This window comes from Vipera ursinii (genome assembly GCF_947247035.1).
Source record: "Vipera ursinii genome assembly, chromosome: 6".
Lineage (NCBI taxonomy): Eukaryota > Metazoa > Chordata > Lepidosauria > Squamata > Viperidae > Vipera > Vipera ursinii.
In genome coordinates, this window is record NC_139515.1 from 12,526,424 (window position 1) to 12,552,005 (window position 25,582).

At 44.1% G+C, this 25,582-nt stretch overlaps 1 protein-coding gene across 4 annotated transcripts in view; it reads right to left on the reverse strand.

Annotated features, from left to right (window-relative positions):
- The window catches only part of PARVB (parvin beta), a 70,673-nt gene that overhangs the window by 43,368 nt on the left and 1,723 nt on the right, over positions 1-25,582 (reverse strand). Inside the window, exon 1 of one of the 4 annotated variants that reach the window (XM_083366338.1) lies at positions 3,301-3,373. The exons of 2 other annotated variants lie outside the window; for them this stretch is intronic. In XM_083366338.1, coding sequence (XP_083222464.1) covers position 3,301 — 1 coding nt within the window. In that variant the 5' untranslated portion in view covers positions 3,302-3,373. Of the gene's footprint in view, positions 1-1,144; positions 1,300-3,300; positions 3,374-25,582 lie in introns of those variants that run through there. One more of the 4 variants, XM_083366340.1, reaches the window with a different exon arrangement.

Here is a 25,582-nt window from a genome sequence, read left to right on the forward strand (position 1 = left end):
TCAGGAATTGATAAAAGGGCATGCAAAGCCAGTGGAGTTCCAGTGACAACTCATGATGAGACCATCTTGATCCATTAATCTCTAGGGATTATGTATCAGATTTCCTACCAGTAGATTTTGGTCCTTTTAACCCTGTCAAACATCCTGGAACTCTTAAGAAGAGCAGGATACCTAGTGGAGAAATAAAAAGATATTTGTCTTCACCACTTCATCACATCTAACAAAATGAAATTTCAGTGATGAAAAAAGTAAGGTACTACAATTAGGGAAGAAAAACCAAAAGCACACGTATAGTATAGGTGGTACCTTGCTCAATAGTAGTAACTGTGAGAGGGATCTTGGAGTCCTATTGGACAATCATTTAAATATGAGCCAGCAGTGTGCTACCACTGCCAAAAAAGCTAACACAGTGCTAGGCTGCATTAACAGAGGAATAGAATCAAGATCACATCAAATGTTAATGCCACTTTACAATGCCTTGGTAAGGCCACACTTGGAATACTGCATCCAGTTTTGGTCACCACGATGTAAAAAAGATGTCGAGACTCTAGAAAGGGTACGGAGAAGAGCAACAAAGATGATTAGGGGACTGGAGGCTAAAACATATAAGGAATGGTTACTGGAATTGGGTATGTCTATTTTAACGAAGAGAAGGACGAGGGGGGACATGATAGCAGTGTTCCAATATCTCAGGAGCTGCCACAAAGAAGAGGGAGTCAAGCTATTTTCCAAAGCACCTGAAGGCAGGACAAGAAGCAACGGATGGAAACTAGTCAAGGAGAGAAGCAACCTAGAACTAAAGAGAAACTTCCTAACAGTTAGAACAATTAATCAGTGGAACAACCTGCCAACACTCACCAGAGGTTGTGAGTGCTCCATCACTGGAGGTTTTTAAGAAGAGACAACCATCTGTCTGAAATGGTATAGGTATATTTCTGCCTGAGCAGGGGGCTGGACTAGAAGACCTCCAAGGTTCCTTCCAACTGTTATTCTGTTCTGTACTGTTCATGCATCAGCATCATCATTACAACAATACCACTTAAATGTATATAATGCTCCATAATGCTTTGCAGCACATTATCGTAAAGAGAAGATTTTTCAGGAAGCACAGACAGAAACACAGAACACTAAGTTATCTACTCACCTTCGAAATCTAACTGTCCTTTCCGCCCCTCCAAAAAGTCATAGAATACAACATTATCTTATGCAAACAAGGACAAGTTCCCTTGCAAAGCAATCTAAAAATCTAGCAGTTAGAAGTCAATAGTCCCTGAAAATAAAGTGCAGCTGTTTTCTACATTGTCTCTACAAATGAGTTTCTCTGAATGGTAATCTGGATATTCAAAGAAGCTAGATGATAAGTACTATTTAATTTTAGCTGCAGTTATTTCTGGTCTAAGATCTGAACTTCACAGTATTGAAAAACAGCAGCTGTTGTCAAGCCACTGAATAGAGCAGCTAATTATGGGACACGAGTGCTGCTCTCTGAGTAAATCAAGCTGGGATGGCGAACTTACCACCTTAAAAAGATCTCTGTTTTACCATCAGTTAGAATGCTAAGTATAAACAACCCTTTTTTTAAAAAAAAAGTAACACATGATGCAAACAAAGTGTTTGATTTATGGAAAATCAAAGCACTGAACTTTGCTATTTTAACAGTGACAACTCTGCAAATAGGAACCAGCATCATTCTTTTTACTGTCGTTTTTCTGATGTATTCTCCATTTCAAACATTTTCACCGGAATAAGCAAGAATTGGCTATTTAGAAATTTCAACTTATCACAAGTGGCATGGCTACTGACAAGCAAGAAATAAAGCCAAACAATTAGCCTTGTCAGAAATTTCTCTGTTATCTCTTTCAGGATTATTAACATTGACATTTGTGTAAATAAACATGATCAAGTGGACCAAAACATCATAGAATGAATCCCGCTTGATGAAAAGTGTCCACGAAAGAGACTTAAAATAAGATGGATTGATGACATCAGCAAGTACTGTGGGCCCAATTGGCAAAAGAAAGCTCAGGACAGGATAGGTTGGAAACATGTGGAAGCGGCCTTCATCCTGCAGTGGATAGACAATGGCTAACAGGATGATGATGATGATGTTGATGAAACATGCTTATAGTGCTTTAACTTGGAACTTCTGTGAATTCTGGGTGTCTCGCTGGATTGCTAACGGCAGTCATTGATTTCCTTTGAGGACCTTGAGTGAATTGAATAAATGGTGGCCACCTTCACTTAACTACCTGCTAAAATATTTTCAAAAGTAATTTTAGTACTATCATCGTTATCGTAATAAACCTAAATACATAAACCTTCTCTGTCTGTATTCATTCCTCTTGCTTGCTATGCTAATTTCCTTCTTTTCACCTCTGACAAAACATAATTATAAATTCTTCTGGGCTAGAAACTGAAAAATATTACATTGAGGGTGAATAAGAAAAGATCATGTATTTCCAATGATTCAGAATCGTATGTTGAACTTTGACTTCCTTCTGTCAACGAACCATCATAGAATCAAATTTCTGAAACAAAACTTTCAAATTAACTTGCCCATATTTTCCTTGGTAAAGAAAAGAAACTTGAACTCTATATATGGAGGCTTGATGGCTGGACTTAAAAACACATAGTGGATGGGGAATTCTGGCAGTTGAAATCCACCTGTTTTAAAATAGTTAAGGTTGAGAAACGCTTAGATATTTTTTTTTCTTCCAAACATGTCCAATTCTCAGAGACTGCCTGGCCATGGCTTAGATTAAAACACAACAATTCCATCTTTATTGGGGTTCCTGTGAAGCAAAAAAATATCAGATGAAGTAGCCAACCTTTTCTGATCTTAAAAAGAATTGCATGCATCAGACACACAAGCATACTCAGCTTCTGTAGAGGAACAAGAAACAGTTGAACCACATTGGTATTTGGATGGAAGGCTGATCACAAATCTAGTCTGGGAATTTTTTTAAAAAAACCCAGATGGGAACGATAAACTGCATCTGGATTTGGCAATGACTGTTCCAACTCAATCTTCATTGTTAAATTATCTCAGCCCTTTGTTCTCAGCAAGACAGGACTGGGATCAAATTGGGACAGATCGCTCTTCTGTCAAGACTATAAGACTTTGTCTAAGCAAATGTCTCCAATCAAACTTACAGGCTGAGCACAAGTCAGCAGAGGAATGCTAAATAATCAGTGTTAACTAACTCTAGTATCCTCTCTGTGATGTAAGTCTTAGATAAATTAAGCGTTTAACTGTCTTCTGAAGCAAAAGGAACAGAAGAGGAGGAGCAAACAACTCACTGTTAAACTGACGATCCCTCCAAGGATAAAGAAACACGTGCAAGAACAGCTTCTGTTCTGGATTTGCAAAAGCCCACTATTGCTGGCAATAATGGAGAGCAATTATTTGGAAATCTTAAGAACAAAACCCTCCCACTTACACAAATGACTCTGCAGGAAGATCAGGCAGAAGATGATAAAAGAGAAAAAAAACCCAGAAGACGATAAAACAGAAGAAACCACACAGCGGCCTCAACTCTTCTCTTCCTCATGTGCCTTATTTGTACAACTACTTCCAGATAACTGTTGGTTAGACAACCAACTGGTTGATTGTGGCCAGCCAGTAAGTAAACTGCTCAGCTCTACTCTAATCCAGTTCCTGACTAAGAAAAATTCTTTGAACCACTTAACTTTCTAAAATCTTACAAAATAATATTTCATTGCGGCAAAACAAGGCCTGCTAGTTTACATTTTACTGGTTTACTGGTATGGACAAGTCAGCCTCCCCCAGTTTTATCCCCCCACAACAATCAGCTGGGGTAAGTCTTGAAGAAACTCTGCAGTCAGAGCTACAAAAGTCTGTTTTAAAACCCGGGAAATCAATTAGAAAGAAACTCAAGATTGCCATTCCTTGATTTTCTTTGATATATAGACATTGTCAAGTTTTCAAGATTCTGTTATTTGAGCCAAACAAGTAGAACAGTCTGCCCCTGGTGGCCATCCTGGATACTGCTGCTCCAAAAGAGCAAAGTTGAATTACAGTTCTTTTATGACTATGACTCTATGACACATTATATCAGTTTAAAATTCATTAATACTATAAATTGTAGACTTTGTATAATTTTCACCTGTTGTTTTTGAAAATATATTCATCTTTTTGTTAAGAACTTTGTATTTTGCTGTTCTAATTACAGACAGTCCTTGACTTACAATAACTGAGATCAATTTTTTGTTGCTAAGCAAGGCAGTTGTTAAGTGAATTTTGCACCATTTTACCACATTTTTTGCCACAGTTGTTAAGCAAATTGCTGCAGGTTTTAAGTTGATGATGCGGTAGTTAAGCGAATCTAGCTTTTCCTATTAACTTTGTTGGAAAACCGGCTGGAAAGATTATAAATGGTGATCAAATGACCCCCCAGGACTATGCAACCGTTATAAATAAATGCCAGATGTCAAGCACACAAATTTTGACCACATGACCATGGTCGTAAGTTTGAAAAATGGTCATAAGTCCCTTTTTTCAGTGCCACTGTAACTTTGAACAATTACTGAACAAACGGCTGTAAGTATATAATCTAATAAATGATTGCACCAATTGTTTTATTCCTTGGACTGCATTTATTTGTTCATGCTCAATAAATAAAACTACTCCTACTAATCAAGAAGTCCAAACTATCAAAAATGGCACTGCTTATTGAATAGTGTGGAATGGAAATGCAAACAGTTGGTTCTACTGGTAAATATTGAATATTTCAAGGCTGGACTGTGAAGTAAAAAGCTACCATATTTTTCCGTCTATAAGATGCACCCTTGTATAAGATGGCCCCCAATTTTCTAAACAAACATTCAGAAATCAACATTTTAAATATTAAACAAACCACATCTTTAGTGGCAGTAAAACAAGTGGCTGTGCCATCACACAAGGGAGGCAACTTCCTCCAATCAGATGGCGCTCTGCGGGCTTAGTCCCGCCCACCCCCTCAGCCGTCAATCACTGTACTGAGGCGGCTTCCCAGGGCCTATTGTGGCTTAAGCCCGAGCTGCGCCGGTGAAAAATGGGTCATAGAAGGCAGCTTCAGTGGGACCGGCGGCATCCTTGGGACAGCGTGATCCTCCAGCACCAGGCAGCATCTCGGGCCGGCTTTCTCCCTGTAATGTATTGGCCTTATATGTTTAAATCACTTGTTTTGTGTCTACCTGTTTGCTTAATGGCTGACCTACTTTTGTATGTTATGTAACAATTGCTGGGCTGAGCTAGACTTGTTGTCTCCAGTCTGTTAAGTAGGTTTTGGGCGGGAAACTGCTACTTTAAATCTATTGGTCGCCGCCTAGAGGCCAACCGTATAAATAGCTGCACAGCAGCTATTAGCGGGCTTCTGTTGTTATGTTCTGACTGAGAATAAACTTGTTGCTGTTTGAACACTTCGTCTCGCTTAATGCCTTCAAGGACCGAATACATAACACTCCCCATCCAGGCGGCATCTCGGGCCAGCGATATCATCCTGCACCAGGCAGCATGACAGCGGCATGTAAAGAACCCACACAGGCATACCCTGGGCTGCGGAGGTTACCATTATTTTTTCGTGTATAAGACGCTGCAGTTGTATAAGACACACCTGATTTTTGAACAGGGTGTTTGCAGGAAAAAATAGTGTCTTCTACACGGAAAAATAGGGTATTTATTAAGAGACCTTTTCCCACAGTTCTTTCTGTGTCATGCTTTATAGAAGGGTTTGTCTACAGGAAGTCCTTCACTTGCAACAGTTTGTTCAGTGACCGTTCAAAGTTAAAACAGCACTGAAAAAAGTGACTTATGACCGTTGTTCACACCTAAGACCATTGCAGCAGCCCCATGGTCACGTGGTCAAAATTTGGATGCTTGGCAACTGGTTCATATTTATGACGGCTGCAGTATCCCAGGGTCATGTGACCAGCTTTTGCAACTTTCAGACAAGTAAAGTCAATGGGGAGGCCAGATTTATGTAACAACTACAATGATTCATTTAACAACTGTGGCAAGAAAGGTAATCATATGAGGCAAAACTCATGAGGCAAAACTCACTTAACAAATGTCTTAACAACATAAATTTTGGGCTCAATTGTGGTCATAAGTTGAGGACTACCTGTACTTTATGAAGGTTGAGAGGTCTGGACTACATCTCCCAGAACCCTTGGAGCTGTAGTCCACACCTCTTAAACTTCCCAAGGCTGAGAACACTGCCTTAAGTTTAAGCCAGCATGCTGGCTGAGGAATTCTGGGAGTTGAAGTCCACAAGTCATAAAAGGGCCAAGTTTGAAGACCCCTGCCTTAGAGCTTAATTTTGACAAAGCGGTCTAACTCTACCACTTTCAGCTAAGGAATACCCACCCAGTCCTCCAATTATTCCTAAAATGCTGATTAAGCACCACAGCCTCACAAAAAATGTTAAAAGGAAGGATCTTAAGGGTACGTTTTTGGTGCTATTAAACACCGAACCGTTACAGAGGAAGCAAGTCATAATTAAGGAAGTCAAAATAAATATTCCCGTCCTTGCACAATTCTGCAATCTTTTCTCACAAGGATGAACCTGTCAACGCAACTGCCCACATACGGTATTCAAGATAAGGGAAGTATAAGGAAAACATCTGCATTCAGCTCCTTTAGATCTTTGTTTTGTTTTAAAATGCAAGCGCTTCAATTTTGTGCAAAGAAAGTATTTACCATGACAATTTAAAAAAAAAATCAAGGGTAACACTAAATAATGCTGAATTGTATTTGCAAACACCAAGGTATAATACCATGGACAATTTTATAGACATGTCCAAAATTTTCATATTATCAACAGTCATAAGATGAGACCTTCTTTGAAAAGAAGCATTTATTTCAACTATAATCTTTTATGAGGTCCCACTAACATGGCACTTTGGAGAAAAGAGCTAAAAGAATGGCCGAAAAAAGTAAACAACACAAAGCCTTGAGAAACCTATTCCGTTACCGTACTTTTAAGTTTGAACAATATCTCAATAAAAACATTCCAAAACATTCTTAACATTTTTGCTACTCCATCTTTTTTGTTATATCTTTGAAACATTCCACTGGATCAAAACACTTCCACTTATTGTTCTTTGGAATCCTTTCCTGAGGCCCAAGCCTCTTGCAGACTGAACAGATTATTATTTATTAAAGTTTCACCTGTAGGAAAACATTGGTTTAAAATTCCTGATGTGTCAAAAAGAAGGGATTCACAATGTCAGGCAGAATTGTGCAAACTCCCGGCGCTAATAACTTGAGGAATGCTGAAGAAAAAACATCTATATTGATTTAAATAAAGGTGGTTGGTTTGTGGTTTTTTTTAATGTAAAGCTTGTTTAGTCTAAGCTCAACTCTCAGGAGTTCATGAACTCATACAGCTCTTGGGACACTGCTACAGAAGTGATTTGAGCTTCTTTCTTCTAGGATGGATTTTCAGCTGAGATTTCTTTTTTCTTTTAGTCTTCTACCCTAAAATTTCCCAGTGATATTCTGCCCAGGTTTTAACCATATCCATACCTGCTTAATGTTTCATTTCAGACAGGTTTGCTGCTTACCTGCACTATATCGGCACAAATAAAACAAATCCCATTTGACATAAGGAAAGGGGGGGTGGGGAAGGAAATAATAGTGCCAAGTTATTTCTTACTTTAGCATGTTTTTGTAAGGGGTGTCTGTAAGATACATTCAAAAAAAAAGTCAAGATGGTGGCCACAACAGAGGGGCCAAGGCTCTGTGTCATCACACATAAAAAACAGGTACAGCTTTGACCTCATTATGGCCACCATCTTGCCTTTTTTTTAATGTATCCTACAGACACAGCTATGCGCAGATGGAATGATTTGAATACTCAAAGCATTTGATTTCTAATGCTGACCTAATTTATTATATAGACTATGCTTCTAGTTATTTATTTTATAAATAATATAAGGTGGTGAATATGTCCAAGCTTATTCCTCCTGTTTTCCCCACAACAATAACCCTATGAGGTGGACTAGGCTGAGAGAGTGATTAGTCCAAAGCAGGGGTCTTCAAACTTGGCCCTTTTATGACTTGTGGACTTCAACGCCCAGAATTCCTTAGCCAGGCATGCTGGCTAAGGAATTCTGGGAATTGAAGTCCACAAGTCATAAAAGAGACAAGTTTGAAGACCCCTGGTCCAAAGTCATCCAGCTGGCTTTCATACCAAAGTAGGACAAGAATTTATCATCTCTTGGTTTCTAGCCTGGTGCTAGACCAAACTGGTTAGTGATTTATATTGTGTAAATCGAGTGTTTTTAAGTTAAACGGTGATGTTTTCATTTAAAATAACTGATGAGAAACATAAATGAGTAACTTAATAATAAGCTAAAAAACCTAATCTTCCTGGCATTCCAGATCCCATGTTTGCTTCCTTGAATTTTACTACTTGTATGTTAAGTCATTTACTTGTGTTACATATCTTTGATCCTGCTTGGTTCATAATCTTTTCTAATTCTTTTTCCATTTTAAAAAAAAGCAACTGGTGCTTTTGAGAGACCCCCCCCAAGCCAAAGGTGACACAGGTCTATTGTCCGCAAATTCAACAGGGATTTTTCTTATCATCTCCCTTTCCGGGAAAGGAAAGGATAAAAGGGCAAAAATGAAATTTCCTATCTGGAAGCGATGCTCACTCTGCAAATAATGCTTTTGACAAACAGTCTGTCTGGCATAGGCCAAACAATCCTTAACAGATCTTTCCACTGAAGGGGGAATTTTGTACCCACTTAAAAAAAAGAGGAAGGAACTCACTAGCATTTTTCTCAGTACGGTATTTTAATTCAACCAGGGACCGGTTCTGTGTAGAGAGGTTTTTCCGTGGACCGGAGGGTGTGGTTTTGTGTGCTGCCTGCATCCCACGGATGGGGTTTTCCTTGTTTGTGTGGACTGGTTACTGGCATGCCACAGACCGGTACTGGTCCATGGACCGGGGATTGGGGATCCCTGATCTAGAGAACCCTAAGAAAATGTAATCTGTCCAATAATATGAGTAAGTGGTAAGACAGAGCAAAAGCTGAAAATTTCCTGAAAAACTGTTCTTTTGGGAAAAGACTGACAATTCTAATATGAAGTTATTTTATTCAGACTTGGAGAACTGGCCAAAGATAATTGATTTTTTTACCCAGAGCATCTTCCTGAATTTTTTTTGTTGCGTGCCGAAGGCTTCCGAGGTCTTCATACTTCTGGGCATAAGAGATCTACTTGAAAGAAATGGATCAGACGGAATCTGATAGCACTTTTCCAATTACTGTCATGCATTTTAAGAAAAGATTTTCGTGAGCTCATAAAAGTTTATGCCTTTTCACAAAACGTGTTAGTTGGAAATGGTGCTACCAGGCCTGACTTTTTTCCACAACACAACTCTCTTCCTACAAGATCTACAACTCAGAGAAATAGAACGCACATTCTGGACTGCTGTGTGGGTGGCTTTTTCAAGTGAAACCCCTTGTGAAAAGCAGGCCAGGTCCAAAATCGGGGGTGAGGGAAGGAAAAGAAACCATGCCAACATTTCTGAACTGGATCTGGTTCATGCCTTCCAACATTAGCTGAAGGTCAAAAAATCAAGCAATTTGGGCAAATGGGCAACAATAAGCAACTCAACTTCTTCTGTTCCTTGGCTGCCAGTTGTCCTACGTAAATTAGGTATGACATATTTGTACAAATAATCAGCCTGAAGGGCAATAGATTTCACAAAGAGCAGCCTTCTCAGGCAACTAAATTAAAATGGCCTTATTCTAGGTGGGCGAAAAACTTTGGTTATAATATAGAATTAGAAAAATGGCAAAAATTATGGGAGAGAAATTATAAATTGACAATGTCAACTGCGTATGAAGAAAATCTGTATAAGATGTTTTATAGATGGCACTTGCCTCCAGCAAGATTAGCAAAAATGTTTAAAAATGTATCAGGTAAATGTTGGAAATGTAAACATAATTTAGGTACGTATTATCATATCTGGTGGACATGTGACAAAGTTAAGGCTTATTGGGAAAAAAATACATGCTTGGCTAGAAAAAATATTAGGAGAACATGTAGTATTTAATCCTGATTTTTTTTTATTAGGTATAGTACCAGAAAAGATTAATAAGCAAAACCTATATTTGGTTTTACATATTATAACCGCAGCAAGAATAGGTTATGCGCAATGCTGAAAGAATGAACGAATACCTTCAGAAGAAGAAGTAATAAAAAAGATAATGGAATGCATGGAGATGGACAGATTAACTATAAGGCTGAAAGATAAAGAAGAAACAGAATACTACCAAAGCTGGAATTTATTCTACAAATGGCTAGAAGAGAGAACCAGAGTTTCCAAGCTGAGCCATGCTGACTGAGGAATTTTGGGAGTTGAAGTCCATGAGTCATAAAAGAGCCGAGGTTGCCTATACCATTCAGGACAAATGGCATGTTCGGAAGAACTTTTTGTTCACTATTATTTCATTATTTTCATGCACACATGCTTTCACGTGCACAGCTGCTTTGGGGTTATGCAAAATTACGCAATGTGCAAAAAAAGAACAGTGAGCAAAGGGATTATAAGAAGGCAAAATTTAATCAAATCTAGTTTATACCGTGCCCAATCACTATTCCTATCTGTAGCTCTGTATCCTGGCAAAATTCTGCAAAGCCACATAATTTCTGAACTGCTTTTTCTTCTTCACACACTTGTCATCTTTTTTTTCCTGAGGGTCTCATCAGCTCCATGCAATTTTGAATTTATTTTCCCCTTCCTCTGAATCGTTCCGCTTCACAAATTTATTTTGCAGTTTGATTCCTCCTCCAAATCACCTCGACATACGGATTACACGTTGGTCATTCACTTAACCAGGAGCATTATTAAAGAAGAGTAATTTCATTTCTTCAGATTAATTCTCTCCCACCCACCCCTTTCCAAATTCTGTCCTTTATCCCTCCAATTCTTCTAGTGCATCCCCTTCTCCAAATTACACACAAAAGAAAGAGAGGGAGAAGGTCATGGGTCTCAAGCCAGATCCAGTTCTTCTGGGGAAAAACTCTTTAGAAAGTAAACAGAGGTGCATAATGCTATCGACTAATTAGACATTTCTCTCCAAGTTAAAGAATGGAAAATCCAACAATTCCAATGAGATCATTATTTACATAGCCCAAACTGCACAATTTAATCAAGAGTCTGCAAAGCCTGCAGATGTGCTCACTCTGTGTAGAGCTCAAAATACCTACGGTAAAAAAAGTAGGAAACCAAATTTTGCTGAATTTGCGTCCTTGCTTACTTACTGACAACCAACAAGATTTTCATGCTCTCTTAATTCATCAATGGAAACCTTTTCATCCATGCACAGGACTCTCAGTTCACTCAGAGCCTTCTGCTTGATGATCAAAACAAAAAATCCCAGCCCGTCCTGGAAACACTTTTCAAGCGGACAATACCATGTGCTTGTGGTCTCTACTGGGTTTCTGCTCCACCCCCACAAGCAAGACAGTTGTTAAGTGTGTTTTGTCTCATTTTATGACCTTTCTTGCCACAGTCATTAAGTGAATCACCACAGCATTAAGTTAGCAACATGGTTGTTAAGTGAATCTGGCTGCCTCATTAACTTTGTTTGTCAGAAGGTCAGAAAAGATGATCACATGACCTTGAGCACGGCGACTGTCATAAATACTTGGCCAAGTTGCCAAGCATCCAAAGTTTAATCATGCAACAACGAGGATGCTGCAACGGTCGTAAGTGTGAAAAACAGCCGTAAGTCATTTTTTTCAATGCCATCGTAACTTTAAAAAGTCACTAAATGAATGGTTGTAAGTTGAGAACTTCCTGTACTGAAAAAGAAAGGAAGATAGCTCATTTATCAGCCCAATTTTTTCAGTCTCTGAAATCTCCCCAACTTGATAGAAATGCCAGTTCGTAAACCCAAACATACCTACCCAACGTCAAAGACATGATAGTGTTGGCAACGTTGTGGAATTGGTTGGCCCCTGACTTCCTCCAGGATGCTCTGAACTTCCCAATTACATCTCCTAGTCTTCCTTCCTCCAAAAATATTCTGCTCCAGCCCTCCTTAGCTCTTTGAGATCAGTCATATCCCAGATGATGAAGCCCATAACTTATCGTGTTAATTTCACATATAGCCACTTTGTAAACAAAGTATATCTGTCCTTTTACTGCCTGGTTTTTTTTCTGGACAATAAGCATTTAAGCACTGTAGTAGCTGGGATCCCTATTGCCCTTCACAGTGCATTTTAGAGAAGTCAGCTCTGTTTTATTAAGCGTATAGCCAACATCTAACCTATTAAACTAATTGTGTTTGGCTCTGGAACTGTACGTTTTGCAGCATTGTCAGCACCAATCACTCTCTGTGACCATGTCTAAGCTGCCACACTCCAGCACCATTGAGATGGCAAAATGACACACCCCCGGAGCAGCAGCTGCAACCCCAAGAAACCATAAGGCCCTGCCAGATCCTTCCTGCTTCCTGGGGGTGGGGAGGAGGAAATCTTCACGATGGGGAGAAGTAGGAGAGGCTTGGAAAGAATGCAGAGTCAATGCCTGGAGGTCTAGAATAATGTTGTCTTTATAGAGCAAATCCCACGCAGTATTTAATTTTAAAGGGAAACCATTATGGGATACAGTCTCATCTCTAGAATTGTGCCACACCCAAAATTAGGATTTTGGAGCCCGTATTTTAATGTACTGAAAAATTTCGAACAGTTTCTCAACCCTAGCAACTTTTAAGACGTATGGACTTCAACTCCCAGAATTCCCCAGCCAGCCATGCATCTTAAAGTTGCCAAAGTTGAGAAACACTGATTTGGAGTATTAGTGGAAAGCATCATTTTCTATCAATGTTTTTTTTTTCTTTTTTTAGTCAACCTAACGGTCTTAAACTGCATAATTTTATATTAAAACTTAACAGGGACATGTGGATTTTGACCAAAAAAACCCCAAATGTGAAATATCTCCTAATGCTATAATAAAGCTTCTAAGGACGTGTGGGAACTGTTTTTTAGTTTTGTGAAAAATCTGCCGATTTTTCTCTGTTAATATCTGATTTCCCTACCTCTATTACATACATTTCTTATCTTCTTTTAAAATATATCTTAAAGAAATCGGGAAGGGGGAGGCAAAATGGTTGCCATAACCCTTGCAATTGTTTAGGGCTCCCGTATCAGCCTCCAAATGGGGTGGTCCTTACTGGGCTGGGCAACGTCTAGTGAGATGGTGGTGAAAAGGCAGCGTACACAGGCAACATGGAGAGATGACAGACATATTAAGTGCACAATTCAGACCAATTATTGGGCTCACAGCTAGGGATGGACACTGCAGTTGCACGCTCAGCTCGTTTCAGGTCGAACTCAAAATTTCTACAGGGTGTAGTCAAAAATGTCAAGAAGGCATTACACAACAGTGTCAATGAAACTCTGCCTGATTTTAGATGTGTTGCCTAGAAACACCACAGTCCAGGATGGTATAAGACAGTGATGGCAAACCTTTTAGAGACTGAGTGCCCAAAATGCAACCCCAAAACTACAGGTATTGTTGGGTGCCAGGTGGGTGTGGCCCATTGGGTGGGCATGGCTGCGGTGGTAACGACAGATCGGGTGGGACTAAAAAGTTCAATCAATCAATTCCAACTTTGCGAGATCTTTTTTTTCCCTACGAGAAGTTGAAATTCATTAATTGATAGAACCTCTTTTTTTTTTGCACATGACGGTGGAGGCCTACAGTGAAAAGGTTTTATAAAACCCAGCTGAAGGCCTAGGACTGGGGCGACAGCACACGTGCCCATAGAGAGGGCTCTGTGTGCCACTTGTGGCACCCGTGCCATAGGTTCGCCACCATGGGTATAAGAGCTCCTGCCTCAGGCAGGGAATTGGAGAGCAAGATTTCCAAAATCACTTCTAGCCCTATGATTCTATGATGTCCCCTCAGCAGCAGCCAGCATCTTTATGGAGAAAGGATTCAGCAGGTGACAGAAGACAACCTTTGCAGTAGACCAGATCAGGAAACAAGAGTACTGAACACAACGCTGCAGGAACTCTATTGTTGAAAGGTCTAATAACTCTCTCTTATTCTTCTTATACTCAAGAGAATGAAGGTAGGCTGATCCTGAGTATTTACCTCACACTCTTTTTTTTCTTTCGAGGCTAAGCCATTGTTTAATCTGCCCTTAATTAGAAGTGTCTATGGAGATTCTCAGTCATCCAGGTCACGCTTGTCCCAAAGGTGCTTTTTCAGGAGGCAACTGGACTTTCTCATTTTTCCTTTGAAGACGTTTCGCTTCTTATCCAAGAAGCAACCAGAATGCTCCACACACATTTGTACTACTCGAGTGATTCTGAGGACACAGAAAACCTCCAAATGGCCCGAACCACTCTCTAAAACACAGGTGTCAAACTCGCCACGTCACGTGTCGTGACGTATCGTGACTCTTTTTACATTGCCTGCAATGGGGTGTCCGCGGCTTCGGTATGATGAAACCGGCCCACGGGCTGGCAGTTTGACACCCCTGCTATGAAAGAATGCAAATGACAAGCTCTCGACAAGGAATATAAATCCTTCCATTCCCCACCATCTAGGAGATTCTTGGATGAGAAGCGAAATGTCTTCAAAGAACAAAGGAGAAAGTCCAGTTGTCTCCTGAAAAAGCAACTTTGGGACAACCTAGCTAGCAGATGAAATCTTTCCTGTGACAGAAATTCATTGATACAGCACTTGGCCAACCTTAGTGTTGTGACTCAGGGCCAGCCTGTGGGTCCGACAGCCGGCTCCGACGTATCGGAGGACTCAGATGAGGGGGAGGAGGGAGACGAACCGGCTGATGATGGTTTGGAGGCTTTGCAGAGTCCTCAGCCGGGGACCTCTTCTCAGCTGCGTGAGCCCGAGAGTGCGGAGGATGATGACCCACAGCTGGCCCTGTTCAAGGACGCCCGACGCAGGAGGCAGTCGAGCAGGAACAAACAAAGAAAGGCTATGGGACTCCTCGGGAGGAGGCACAGGGAGACCACGCCCTGAGCTCTCTATAAAAGGAGTGTTTGGGGAGGGGCTGGTTGCTGAAAGCAACTTTTCCGCTTGAGAAGACAAGCTCTAGTGTTTTTGTTAACTGCGTAATTAAATCTTGGCAGATGCCTTTTAGCCTTGGACGCTCTCCAGTCTCTTCTTTCTGATAAGGGGTTTGCCTTACTACAAGGCCAGAAGGGCTGGTTCAGAACAGTTTGCTTTCAGCCTCCCACCCCTTACAACTACGATGGAGCAGCTTCTTGCCGAGAATGCTCAGCTCACCCAGCAACTCACTTTGCTGGAAGCTCAAGTGGGGCAACTACAAGCCCAGGTACATGCTGCACCCCCACCCAGGAGGAAATGTCAGATAGCTATGCCGGATAAATTTGCTGGCAATGCAGAACTGTTTCCTGCCTTCCTGGGACAATGCCAGCTTTTTATCAGCGTGAGAGCAGCTGATTTCCCCACTGACCGAGATAAGGTGGGTTTCGTGTTGAGCCTTCTGTCGGGAGATGCATCTCGTTGGGGCACGCCTCTCTTGGCACAGCCTAGCCCTTTGTTGGATAACTTTGGGGGGTTTTGTGACCATATGCGCCTCATGTATGAGGACCCAATTAAGGCGCAGACGGCCACCCGACGCCTGAAAGCTTTGAGGCAGGGTCAGCGCCCCCTACAGGCCTACATCAGCGATTTCCGGCTGCTTAGCCAGGATTCCGCCTGGAATGAGGCTGCGCTCGTGGATGCCTTCCAGGATGGCTTGTCAGAGGAGATGTTGGATGAGCTGGCCCGCGTGGACATTCCCTCAGACCTGAATGGGCTGATCCATCTTTGTCTGCGGATCGATGCCCGGTTGCAGCAGCGAAAGAGTCGCCGTGCCACCCCACAGACCCCTGCCGCCCCTGTTGTGCGTGAGCCCCCAGTCCAGAGGGAGGAGCCAATGGAGCTGGGTGCCGCCAGGTCCCGTCTATCGGAGACGGAAATGGACAGACGACGATCGGAGGGGTTGTGTTTTTACTGTGGGGACCCTGGACATTTGGCTGCTTCTTGTCCAAAGAAGCGTCAGCGGGCATCAGTGACCAAGCCGGCCCTGAGAAAGTCCCCTGCTTTGCTGTCGGGAAACGGCCCGAGCCCGATCTAGACGGTGTGAAAGATCGGGCAACCCACAACGACCACGCCGAGCGATGCCGTTCCGACGGTGCCTGTGAACCTTCACGGCATTTGATTCTGGAGGCACGTCTGATCCTCCCTGGCAAGCCAGAGGGGATTCCGGTCCATGCCTTAATTGACTCTGGGGCTACCACTAACTTTATGGATTCGGCCTTTGTGGCCAAATGGGCTGTTCCCCAGTGTCCAGTGGATCCGCCCATGCTTGTGGAGACCATCGATGGTCGAGTGCTCCTGTCCGGGCCTATTACGGCCGCCACGCAACCCGTGTGTATGGCCATCAGTACCCATGTGGAGGCCATTCAGTTCTACGTCACTTCGGAACTGCACTTCCCCGTGGTTTTGGGACTGGCGTGGCTCCGGGCGCATGATCCACAGATCTATTGGTCTCAGAACTTGGTCACCTTCCCAAGTTTGCAGTGCGTGGACCACACCCGCCATATCTGTGCCGGCCAGGTGGAGGGTTCCCCAGGGGTTTCCTTGCCTCCCGAACTGTCCGACTTTGCTGACGTGTTCAGCGAGTCAGAGGCGGACCAATTACCCCCGCACAGGCCCTACGACTGCTCCATTGACCTAGTCCCTGATGCGCCTCTCCCAGTGGGGCGTTTGTACTCCATGTCGGAGCCCGAGTTGGCTGCATTGCGGGACTTCCTGACAAAGAATTTGGCTCGTGGTTTCATCCGGCCCTCGTCCTCGCCAGTGTCTGCGCCCGTGCTCTTCGTCAAAAAGAAGTCGGGCGAGTTACGGCTTTGCTGTGACTACCGGAAACTCAACGCCATCACGGTGCGTAACCGCTACCCGCTGCCCCTCATCCCCGAGCTCTTGGACCGACTCCGGGAGGCTAAGATCTTCACGAAACTGGACCTGCGTGGAGCTTACAACCTCGTCAGGGTTCGGCCGGGTGATGAGTGGAAGACGGCGTTTGGTACTCGCTATGGACATTTCGAGTACACGGTGATGCCGTTTGGCTTGACCAACGCCCCCGCTGTGTTTCAGCATTTTATGAACGATATCTTTCGGGATCTGTTGGACCAGTTTGTCGTGATTTACCTGGACGACATCCTGATTTACTCCCCGTCGCGTGAAGCGCATCATCAGCATCTCCGTCAGGTCCTGCAGCGCCTCCGGGAACATCGGCTGTTTGCCAAGTTGGAGAAGTGCCAGTTCTACCAGGTGACCATCGATTTCCTGGGTCACCGCATTTCTCCTGAGGGCATCGCCATGGAGCCGAGTAAAGTCGAGTCGTTGCAGAGTTGGCAACCCCCGCGTCGCGTGAAGGACGTTCAGCGACTCCTTGGATTTGCCAACTACTATCGGACATTCATCCCTGGCTTTGCTGCCTTGACAGCCCCCCTCACCCGGCTCCTGCAGAAGAAGACTCGGTTCCAGTGGAACGCCCCCGAACAACAGGCGTTCCAGGCTTTGAAGGACGCCTTCATGAAGGAGCCCATCTTGAAACATCCCGACCCGCAACGGCCGTTTGTCGTGGAGGCGGACGCCTCCGACATTGCCATTGGGGCCGTGTTACTCCAGGCGACGACGCCCAGCGGTACCCTTTTCCCTTGCGCGTATCACTCTCGGAAATTGAACCCCTCGGAGCGCAACTATACCATCTGGGAGAAGGAGCTGCTGGCCATCAAGGCGGCGTTCGAGGCTTGGAGGCATCATCTGGAGGGGGCGCGGCATCAGATCGAGGTCCGGACGGACCACAAGAATCTGGAAAGCCTGCAGACCGCTCGGAATTTGAATCAACGCCAGATCCGGTGGTCCCTCTTCTTTGCGAGGTTTGACTTCCGGGTGCGGTACATACCAAGCGGGCACAACCAGAGAGCGGATGCTCTGTCCAGAAAGCCCGAATACACCCGAGCGGAAGACAAGCTTCCGCCCAGGACAGTGATCCCCGTCGAGTCTTTTGCTGCGGTGCGGGAGCCGGTGGATATACGGGCTCGGATCCGGGAGGCGCAGCAGCAGGAGGCGTGGGTGGCTCAGCGGAAGGAAGAGGTGGGGCCAGATTCGCCTTGGTCGGTCGCGGATGGACTCCTGTATTATCGTGACCGGCTCTATGTTCCAGGAGGGCCACTCAGGGGACTCGTCCTCAGCCAGTGTCATGATAACCCGGCTGCGGGGCATTTTGGCCTGTTCAAGACTCTGAACTTGGTCTCCCGTACTTTCTGGTGGCCCCGAGTCCGACACGATGTCCAGTCTTATGTCACCTCCTGCATTCCTTGCAGGCAGGCCAAGTCAGCGACAGGGGCCCCGCCTGGTTTACTGCAGCCCTTGCCAACACCCAAGAGACCCTGGGGGGCTGTGTCCATGGACTTTCTGACGGATCTACCCCCATCCTCCGGCTTCACGACAGTGTTTGTGGTGGTGGACATGCTGACCAAGATGGCGCACTTCATCCCTTGTCGCGGCTTACCGTCAGCTCGCGCCACTAGTCGCATGTTCATCCAACAGGTGTTCCGGCTGCACGGCCTTCCCGATAGAGTCGTCTCCGATAGGGGGGCCCAGTTTACAGCCCGCTTCTGGCAGGAGTTGATGCGGGCGTTGGACATTAAGGTTTGCCTCTCGTCCGCGCATCATCCACAAACCGACGGGGGTACCGAGAAGGTCATCGGCATCTTAGAGCAGTATCTGCGCTGCTACGTTAACCTGCAGCAGGACAATTGGGTGGACTATTTGGCCATAGCCGAGTTTGCCTTTAACAACTCGCAGCACACCTCCACGCAGATGACACCGTTCTTGGCCAACGTGGGTTATCACCCCCGGTTTTTCCCCCTTTCTCCCGTGGACTCATCGGAGCCGGCAGCGAACGAATTTATGGCGGAGTTACAGGCGATCCATCGGTTGGTGCGACGGCAGCTGGAGAAGGCCAAGGCCGACTACAAGAGGTTCGCCGATCGGTCGAGAAGGGATACGCCTCCACTATCGGTGGGGGATCGGGTCTGGCTGTCCACCAGGAACCTACCATCCACTCGGCCGGCGAGGAAGCTGGACCACCGTTACCTTGGACCGTTCCCAGTCGAGGCCGTCATCAATCCGGTCGCCTATCGTTTAACTCTGCCACGTTCCCTGCGCGTGCACCCCGTCTTCCATCGGTCCTTGTTGGTCCCCGAACAACCGGCCTGTCCACTTCGCCAAGCGGAACCTCCCCCATCAGGAACTCGTGATGGAGGCAGCACCCCCGAGTACGAGGTCGCCAGCATCAGGGATTCCCGCTGGCTGAAAGGTTGCTTCCAGTACCTGATCGAGTGGAAAGGGTACGGGCCGGAGGACTTCACATGGGAAGACGCGACCGCCGTTCATGCCCCTGCGTTGGTGACTGCTTTTCACGAACAGTTCCCATCCCGACCGCATCCGGATCGGCAGACCCGGGGGAAGGGCCCTGCGGTGCGGGATAGTGTTGTGACTCAGGGCCAGCCTGTGGGTCCGACAGCCGGCTCCGACGTATCGGAGGACTCAGATGAGGGGGAGGAGGGAGACGAACCGGCTGATGATGGTTTGGAGGCTTTGCAGAGTCCTCAGCCGGGGACCTCTTCTCAGCTGCGTGAGCCCGAGAGTGCGGAGGATGATGACCCACAGCTGGCCCTGTTCAAGGACGCCCGACGCAGGAGGCAGTCGAGCAGGAACAAACAAAGAAAGGCTATGGGACTCCTCGGGAGGAGGCACAGGGAGACCACGCCCTGAGCTCTCTATAAAAGGAGTGTTTGGGGAGGGGCTGGTTGCTGAAAGCAACTTTTCCGCTTGAGAAGACAAGCTCTAGTGTTTTTGTTAACTGCGTAATTAAATCTTGGCAGATGCCTTTTAGCCTTGGACGCTCTCCAGTCTCTTCTTTCTGATAAGGGGTTTGCCTTACTACAAGGCCAGAAGGGCTGGTTCAGAACACTTAGCAACTAAACAAGGCGAGGTAGGCTTAGTCTTTGGATGGGAGGTCAACAGAAAATGGCTAGAAAGTTTTTAAAATAATACTCTACAGGGAGTGCAGAATTATTAGGCAAATGAGTATTTTGACCACATCATCCTCTTTATGCATGTTGTCTTACTCCAAGCTGTATAGGCTCGAAAGCCTACTACCAATTAAGCATATTAGGTGATGTACATCTCTGTAATGAGAAGGGGTGTGGTCTAATGACATCAACACCCTGTATCAGGTGTGCATAATTATTAGGCAACTTCCTTTCCTTTGGCAAAATGGGTCAAAAGAAGGACTTGACAGGCTCAGAAAAGTCAAAAATAGTGAGATATCTTGCAGAGGGATGCAGCACTCTTAAAATTGCAAAGCTTCTGAAGCGTGATCATCGAACAATCAAGCGTTTCATTCAAAATAGTCAACAGGGTCGCAAGAAGCGTGTGGAGAAACCAAGGCGCAAAATAACTGCCCATGAACTGAGAAAAGTCAAGCGTGCAGCTGCCAAGATGCCACTTGCCACCAGTTTGGCCATATTTCAGAGCTGCAACATCACTGGAGTGCCCAAAAGCACAAGGTGTGCAATACTCAGAGACATGGCCAAGGTAAGAAAGGCTGAAAGACGACCACCACTGAACAAGACACACAAGCTGAAACGTCAAGACTGGGCCAAGAAATATCTCAAGACTGATTTTTCTAAGGTTTTATGGACTGATGAAATGAGAGTGAGTCTTGATGGGCCAGATGGATGGGCCCGTGGCTGGATTGGTAAAGGGCAGAGAGCTCCAGTCCGACTCAGACGCCAGCAAGGTGGAGGTGGAGTACTGGTTAGGGCTGGTATCATCAAAGATGAGCTTGTGGGGCCTTTTCGGGTTGAGGATGGAGTCAAGCTCAACTCCCAGTCCTACTGCCAGTTTCTGGAAGACACCTTCTTCAAGCAGTGGTACAGGAAGAAGTCTGCATCCTTCAAGAAAAACATGATTTTCATGCAGGACAATGCTCCATCACACGCGTCCAAGTACTCCACAGCGTGGCTGGCAAGAAAGGGTATAAAAGAAGGAAATCTAATGACATGGCCTCCTTGTTCACCTGATCTGAACCCCATTGAGAACCTGTGGTCCATCATCAAATGTGAGATTTACAAGGAGGGAAAACAGTACACCTCTCTGAACAGTGTCTGGGAGGCTGTGGTTGCTGCTGCACGCAATGTTGATGGTGAACAGATCAAAACACTGACAGAATCCATGGATGGCAGGCTTTTGAGTGTCCTTGCAAAGAAAGGTGGCTATATTGGTCACTGATTTGTTTTTGTTATGTTTTTGAATGTCAGAAATGTATATTTGTGAATGTTGAGATGTTATATTGGTTTCACTGGTAAAAATAAATAATTGAAATGGGTATATATTTGTTTTTTGTTAAGTTGCCTAATAATTATGCACAGTAATAGTTACCTGCACACACAGATATCCCCCTAAAATAGCTATAACTAAAAACAAACTAAAAACTACTTCCAAAAATATTCAGCTTTGATATTAATGAGTTTTTTGGGTTCATTGAGAACATGGTTGTTGTTCAATAATAAAATTAATCCTCAAAAATACAACTTGCCTAATAATTCTGCACTCCCTGTAGTTGAGAGCAGCAGGAAACCACTTCTATGTACAGATAGTCCTTGACTTACAACAGTTCGTTTCGTGACTGTTCAAAGTTACAGCAGCACTGAAAAATGTGATTCTATGACTGTTTTTCACAGTTATGATCTTTGCAGCATCCCCATGATCATGGGATTAAAATTCAGATGCTTGGCAACTGGTTCATATTTATGACGGTTGCTGTGTCTCAGGGTCATCTCATCCCCTCTTGCGACCTTCTGATAAAGCAAAGTCAATGGGGAAGCCAGATTCACTTAACAACCAGGTTACTAACTTATCAACTGCAGTGATTCACTTAACAACCGTGGCAAAAAAGGTCGTAAAATGGGGCAAAACTCACATAACAAACATCTCACCTAACAACATAAATTTTGGGCTCCAAGTGTGGTCATAAGTCAAGAACTACCTGTAGTTGCCAAGAAAGTTTCACCGCCATGTTCAAAAAGTTGACATTTACTGAAGTGAGTTTTGCCCCTTCCAAATTATGGCCAGCATGCATCTTTAATATAGGTAATCCTCAACGTATAAGCACGTCTGGGACCGGAATTTCCATTCTAAGTTGTTGCAGTTGTGAGTCGAGATGGACCTGATTTTACAACAATTTTTACAGCAGTCCAGCTCCCCTCAATGGGTGTTTTTTTCTCATAAATCAGCAAAAAAAAGGTCTCAAATCATGATCACATGACTGAAGAACACTGCAACCAGTTGTAAATGTGAGCCAGTTGCCACGTGCCAGAATTGCAATCATGTGAGCCCAGGGGTGGTGCAACAGTTGCAAGTCTGAGTACAAATCATAAATCACATTTTTTGTCTTTATATCTTAGAACAGGTCCCCAGCCTAGGGGCCATAGACCAATACCAGCTGTGGCCGCTTCGCCATCGGTCCGTGTGAGTGGCTGGCCACTGCGTATGTGCTTACACACACCCTTGCGCCAGTGCTAGCCGAGCTGCGAGCCACAAGCCTCACGCCGGCACTAGCTAAACTGCAAGCCGCAAGCCTCACACCGGCTCTAGCCGAGCCACAAGCCTCGTGCCGGCACTAGCAGCCCCATTTGCAGAGTATGCATGCTCGCAGCCCTGTTTGCATGCACGGACATGCTGCCACATTTGCATGTATGCGCATGCATGCATAAAGGTGCCTGCTTCTTCCTTTCCCATCAACCCAGACAGGGACCCCTGGAATAGAATAAGCTTTATTGTTACTTTAAATGTACCCCAATCAGCATACATTAAAATGAAATTTTGTTGCATTCAGCTCTCAAAGGGTAACCATCTCCAATATACCCTACATAAACATAAGATTATGCATATACCCACATAGACACAAATATGACACAGAGGAACAACACAGTCTAATTCGGATATACACACATACAGTTGCAAGAAAAAGTATGTGAACCCTTTGGGATTACGTGGAGTTTTGCATGAATTGGCCATAAAATGCGCTCTAAACGTCATGTAAGTCACAACAATAGAAAAACACAGTCTGCTTAAAATAATACTACAGAAAAATTAGCTGTTGTCATGTTTTAATTGAACATAAGATGGAAACATTCACAGTGCAGGGTGGAAAAAGTATGTGAACCCCTAGCCCACAGGTCTGCAACCCGCGGCTCCAGAGCCGCATGCGGCTCTTTCAGCCGTCTCCTGCGGCTCCCAGTCCTCTGCTATGTGTAGTCCAAAAAAAAAAAGGAGGGACTAAAAAAGTTCAACCAATCAATTCAAATATGCAGGGTAGGTTTATATCTTGCCTTGGCTCCACTCTTCAGTCAAACCCTGTTCTGTGCATGCACGCATGTATGCGCATGCGCACACATTTTTTGCGGCTCCCAGTTTTTCCTTTTGTGAGGGAACCGGTTCCGAGTGGCTCTTTCACTGTTTCAGGTTCCTGACCCCTGCCCTAGCCTAATGACTTCTCCAAGAGCTAATTGGAGCCAGGAGTGAGCCAACCTTGACTCCAATCAGTGTGATGATATTGGATGTGTTGCTGACAGCTGTCCTGCCCTTTAAAAACACACACCTGTTTTGGGTTTACTGGTCTCAAGAAGCACTGTCTGATGTGAACCATGCCTCGCAGAAAAGAGCTCTCAGAAGACCTACGATCAAGAATTGTTGACTTGCATGAAGCTGGAAAGGGTTACAAAAGTATCTCCAAAAGCCTTGATGTTCATGTGTCCATGGTAAGACACACTGTCTACAAATGCAGAAAGTTTAGCACTGTTGCTAGTCTCCCTAGGCGTGGTCGTCCTGTAAAAATGACTGCAAGAGCACAGCGCATAATGCTTAATGAGGTAAAGAAGAATCCTAGAGTGTCAGCTAAAGACCTACAGAAATCTCTGGCACATGCTAACATTTTTGTTGACACATCTACAATAAGGAAAACATTAAACAAGAATGGAGTACATGGGAGGACACCACGGAGGAAGCTATTGCTGTCCCAAAAAAATTTTGCAGCACGTTTGAAGTTTGCAAAAGAGCACCTGGATGTTCCACAGCACTACTGGCAAAATATACTGTGGACAGATGAAACCAAAATTGAGTTGTTTGGGAAAAACACACAACACTATGTGTGGAGAAAAAAAGGCACAGCACACCAACATCAAAACCTCATCCCCACTGTAAAACATGGTGGAGGGAGCATCATGGTTTGGGGCTGCTTTGCTGCCTCAGGGCCTGGACGGATTGTTGTCATTGATGGGAATATGAATTCCAGAGTTTATCAGGACATTTTGCAGAAAACGTACAACCATCTGTCCGCCAACTGAAGCTCTGCAGAGAATGGGTGATGCAACAGGACAATGACCCAAAGCATACAAGTAATTCAACAAAACAATGGCTGCAACAGAACAGAATACGCCTTCTGGAGTGGCCCAGTCAGAGTCCTGACCTCAACCCGATTGAAATGCTGTGGCATGACCTTAAGAGAGCGATTCACACCAGACATCGCAAGAATATTGCTACACTGAAACAGTTTTGGGAAGAGGAGTGGTCCAAACTTACTCCAGATTGTTGTGCAGGTCTGATCTGCAACTACAGGAAACGTTTGGTTGAGGTTATTGCTGCCAAAGGAGGGTCAACCAGTTATTAAGTCCAAAGGTTCACATACTTTTTCCACTCTGCACTGTGAATGTTTCCATCTTATGTTCAATTAAAACATGACAACAGCTAATGTTTGTGTAGTATTATTTAAAGCAGACTGTGTTTTTCTATTGTTGTGACTTACATGACGTTTAGAGCGCATTTTATGGCCAATTCATGCAAAACTCCACGTAATCCCAAAGGGTTCACATACTTTTTCTTGCAACTGTACGTAGTGTTGTCAAATGAACAGTTGTAAATTGGAGAACTACCTCTATTCATTTTGGTTTTAAAATTTTAACATTGTTAAAAATATTAATCCATAAATGAATTCGTATCTTTTCTTATGTTATTCCCCCATCTCTAGGTCAAGGCAATGAATGCTAATCTGCACATAGTGTGGCTAATCTCAAAATGAGAGACCACCAAGAAATCTCAGAACTGCAAGCCTGTCAGGTAGAAAAATCATCCTAGAAATCATTTAAAATTTGTCGCTGCTAATGCAACCCTAGAGATAAACACATAGATGTGTATTAAATCTGTATGGAGCTGAACTCAAGAGGAAGCAAGATAAAAAGATTCTTACGGTCAGTGAGGTTACAAGTCTCAAAAAAAAAAGCAAAAAAACAACTCCTTTGGGGTTCACTCGGTTTACAGATTTTATCTGTACCTTCTCATTTTGCAACCTAGTTGATTGCACATCATAAAAACTTCCACACTTCAGTGTAACCCTTTCTACAGCTTGGTGACACAAAGGCCAGGCATCATCCAGTTCAATT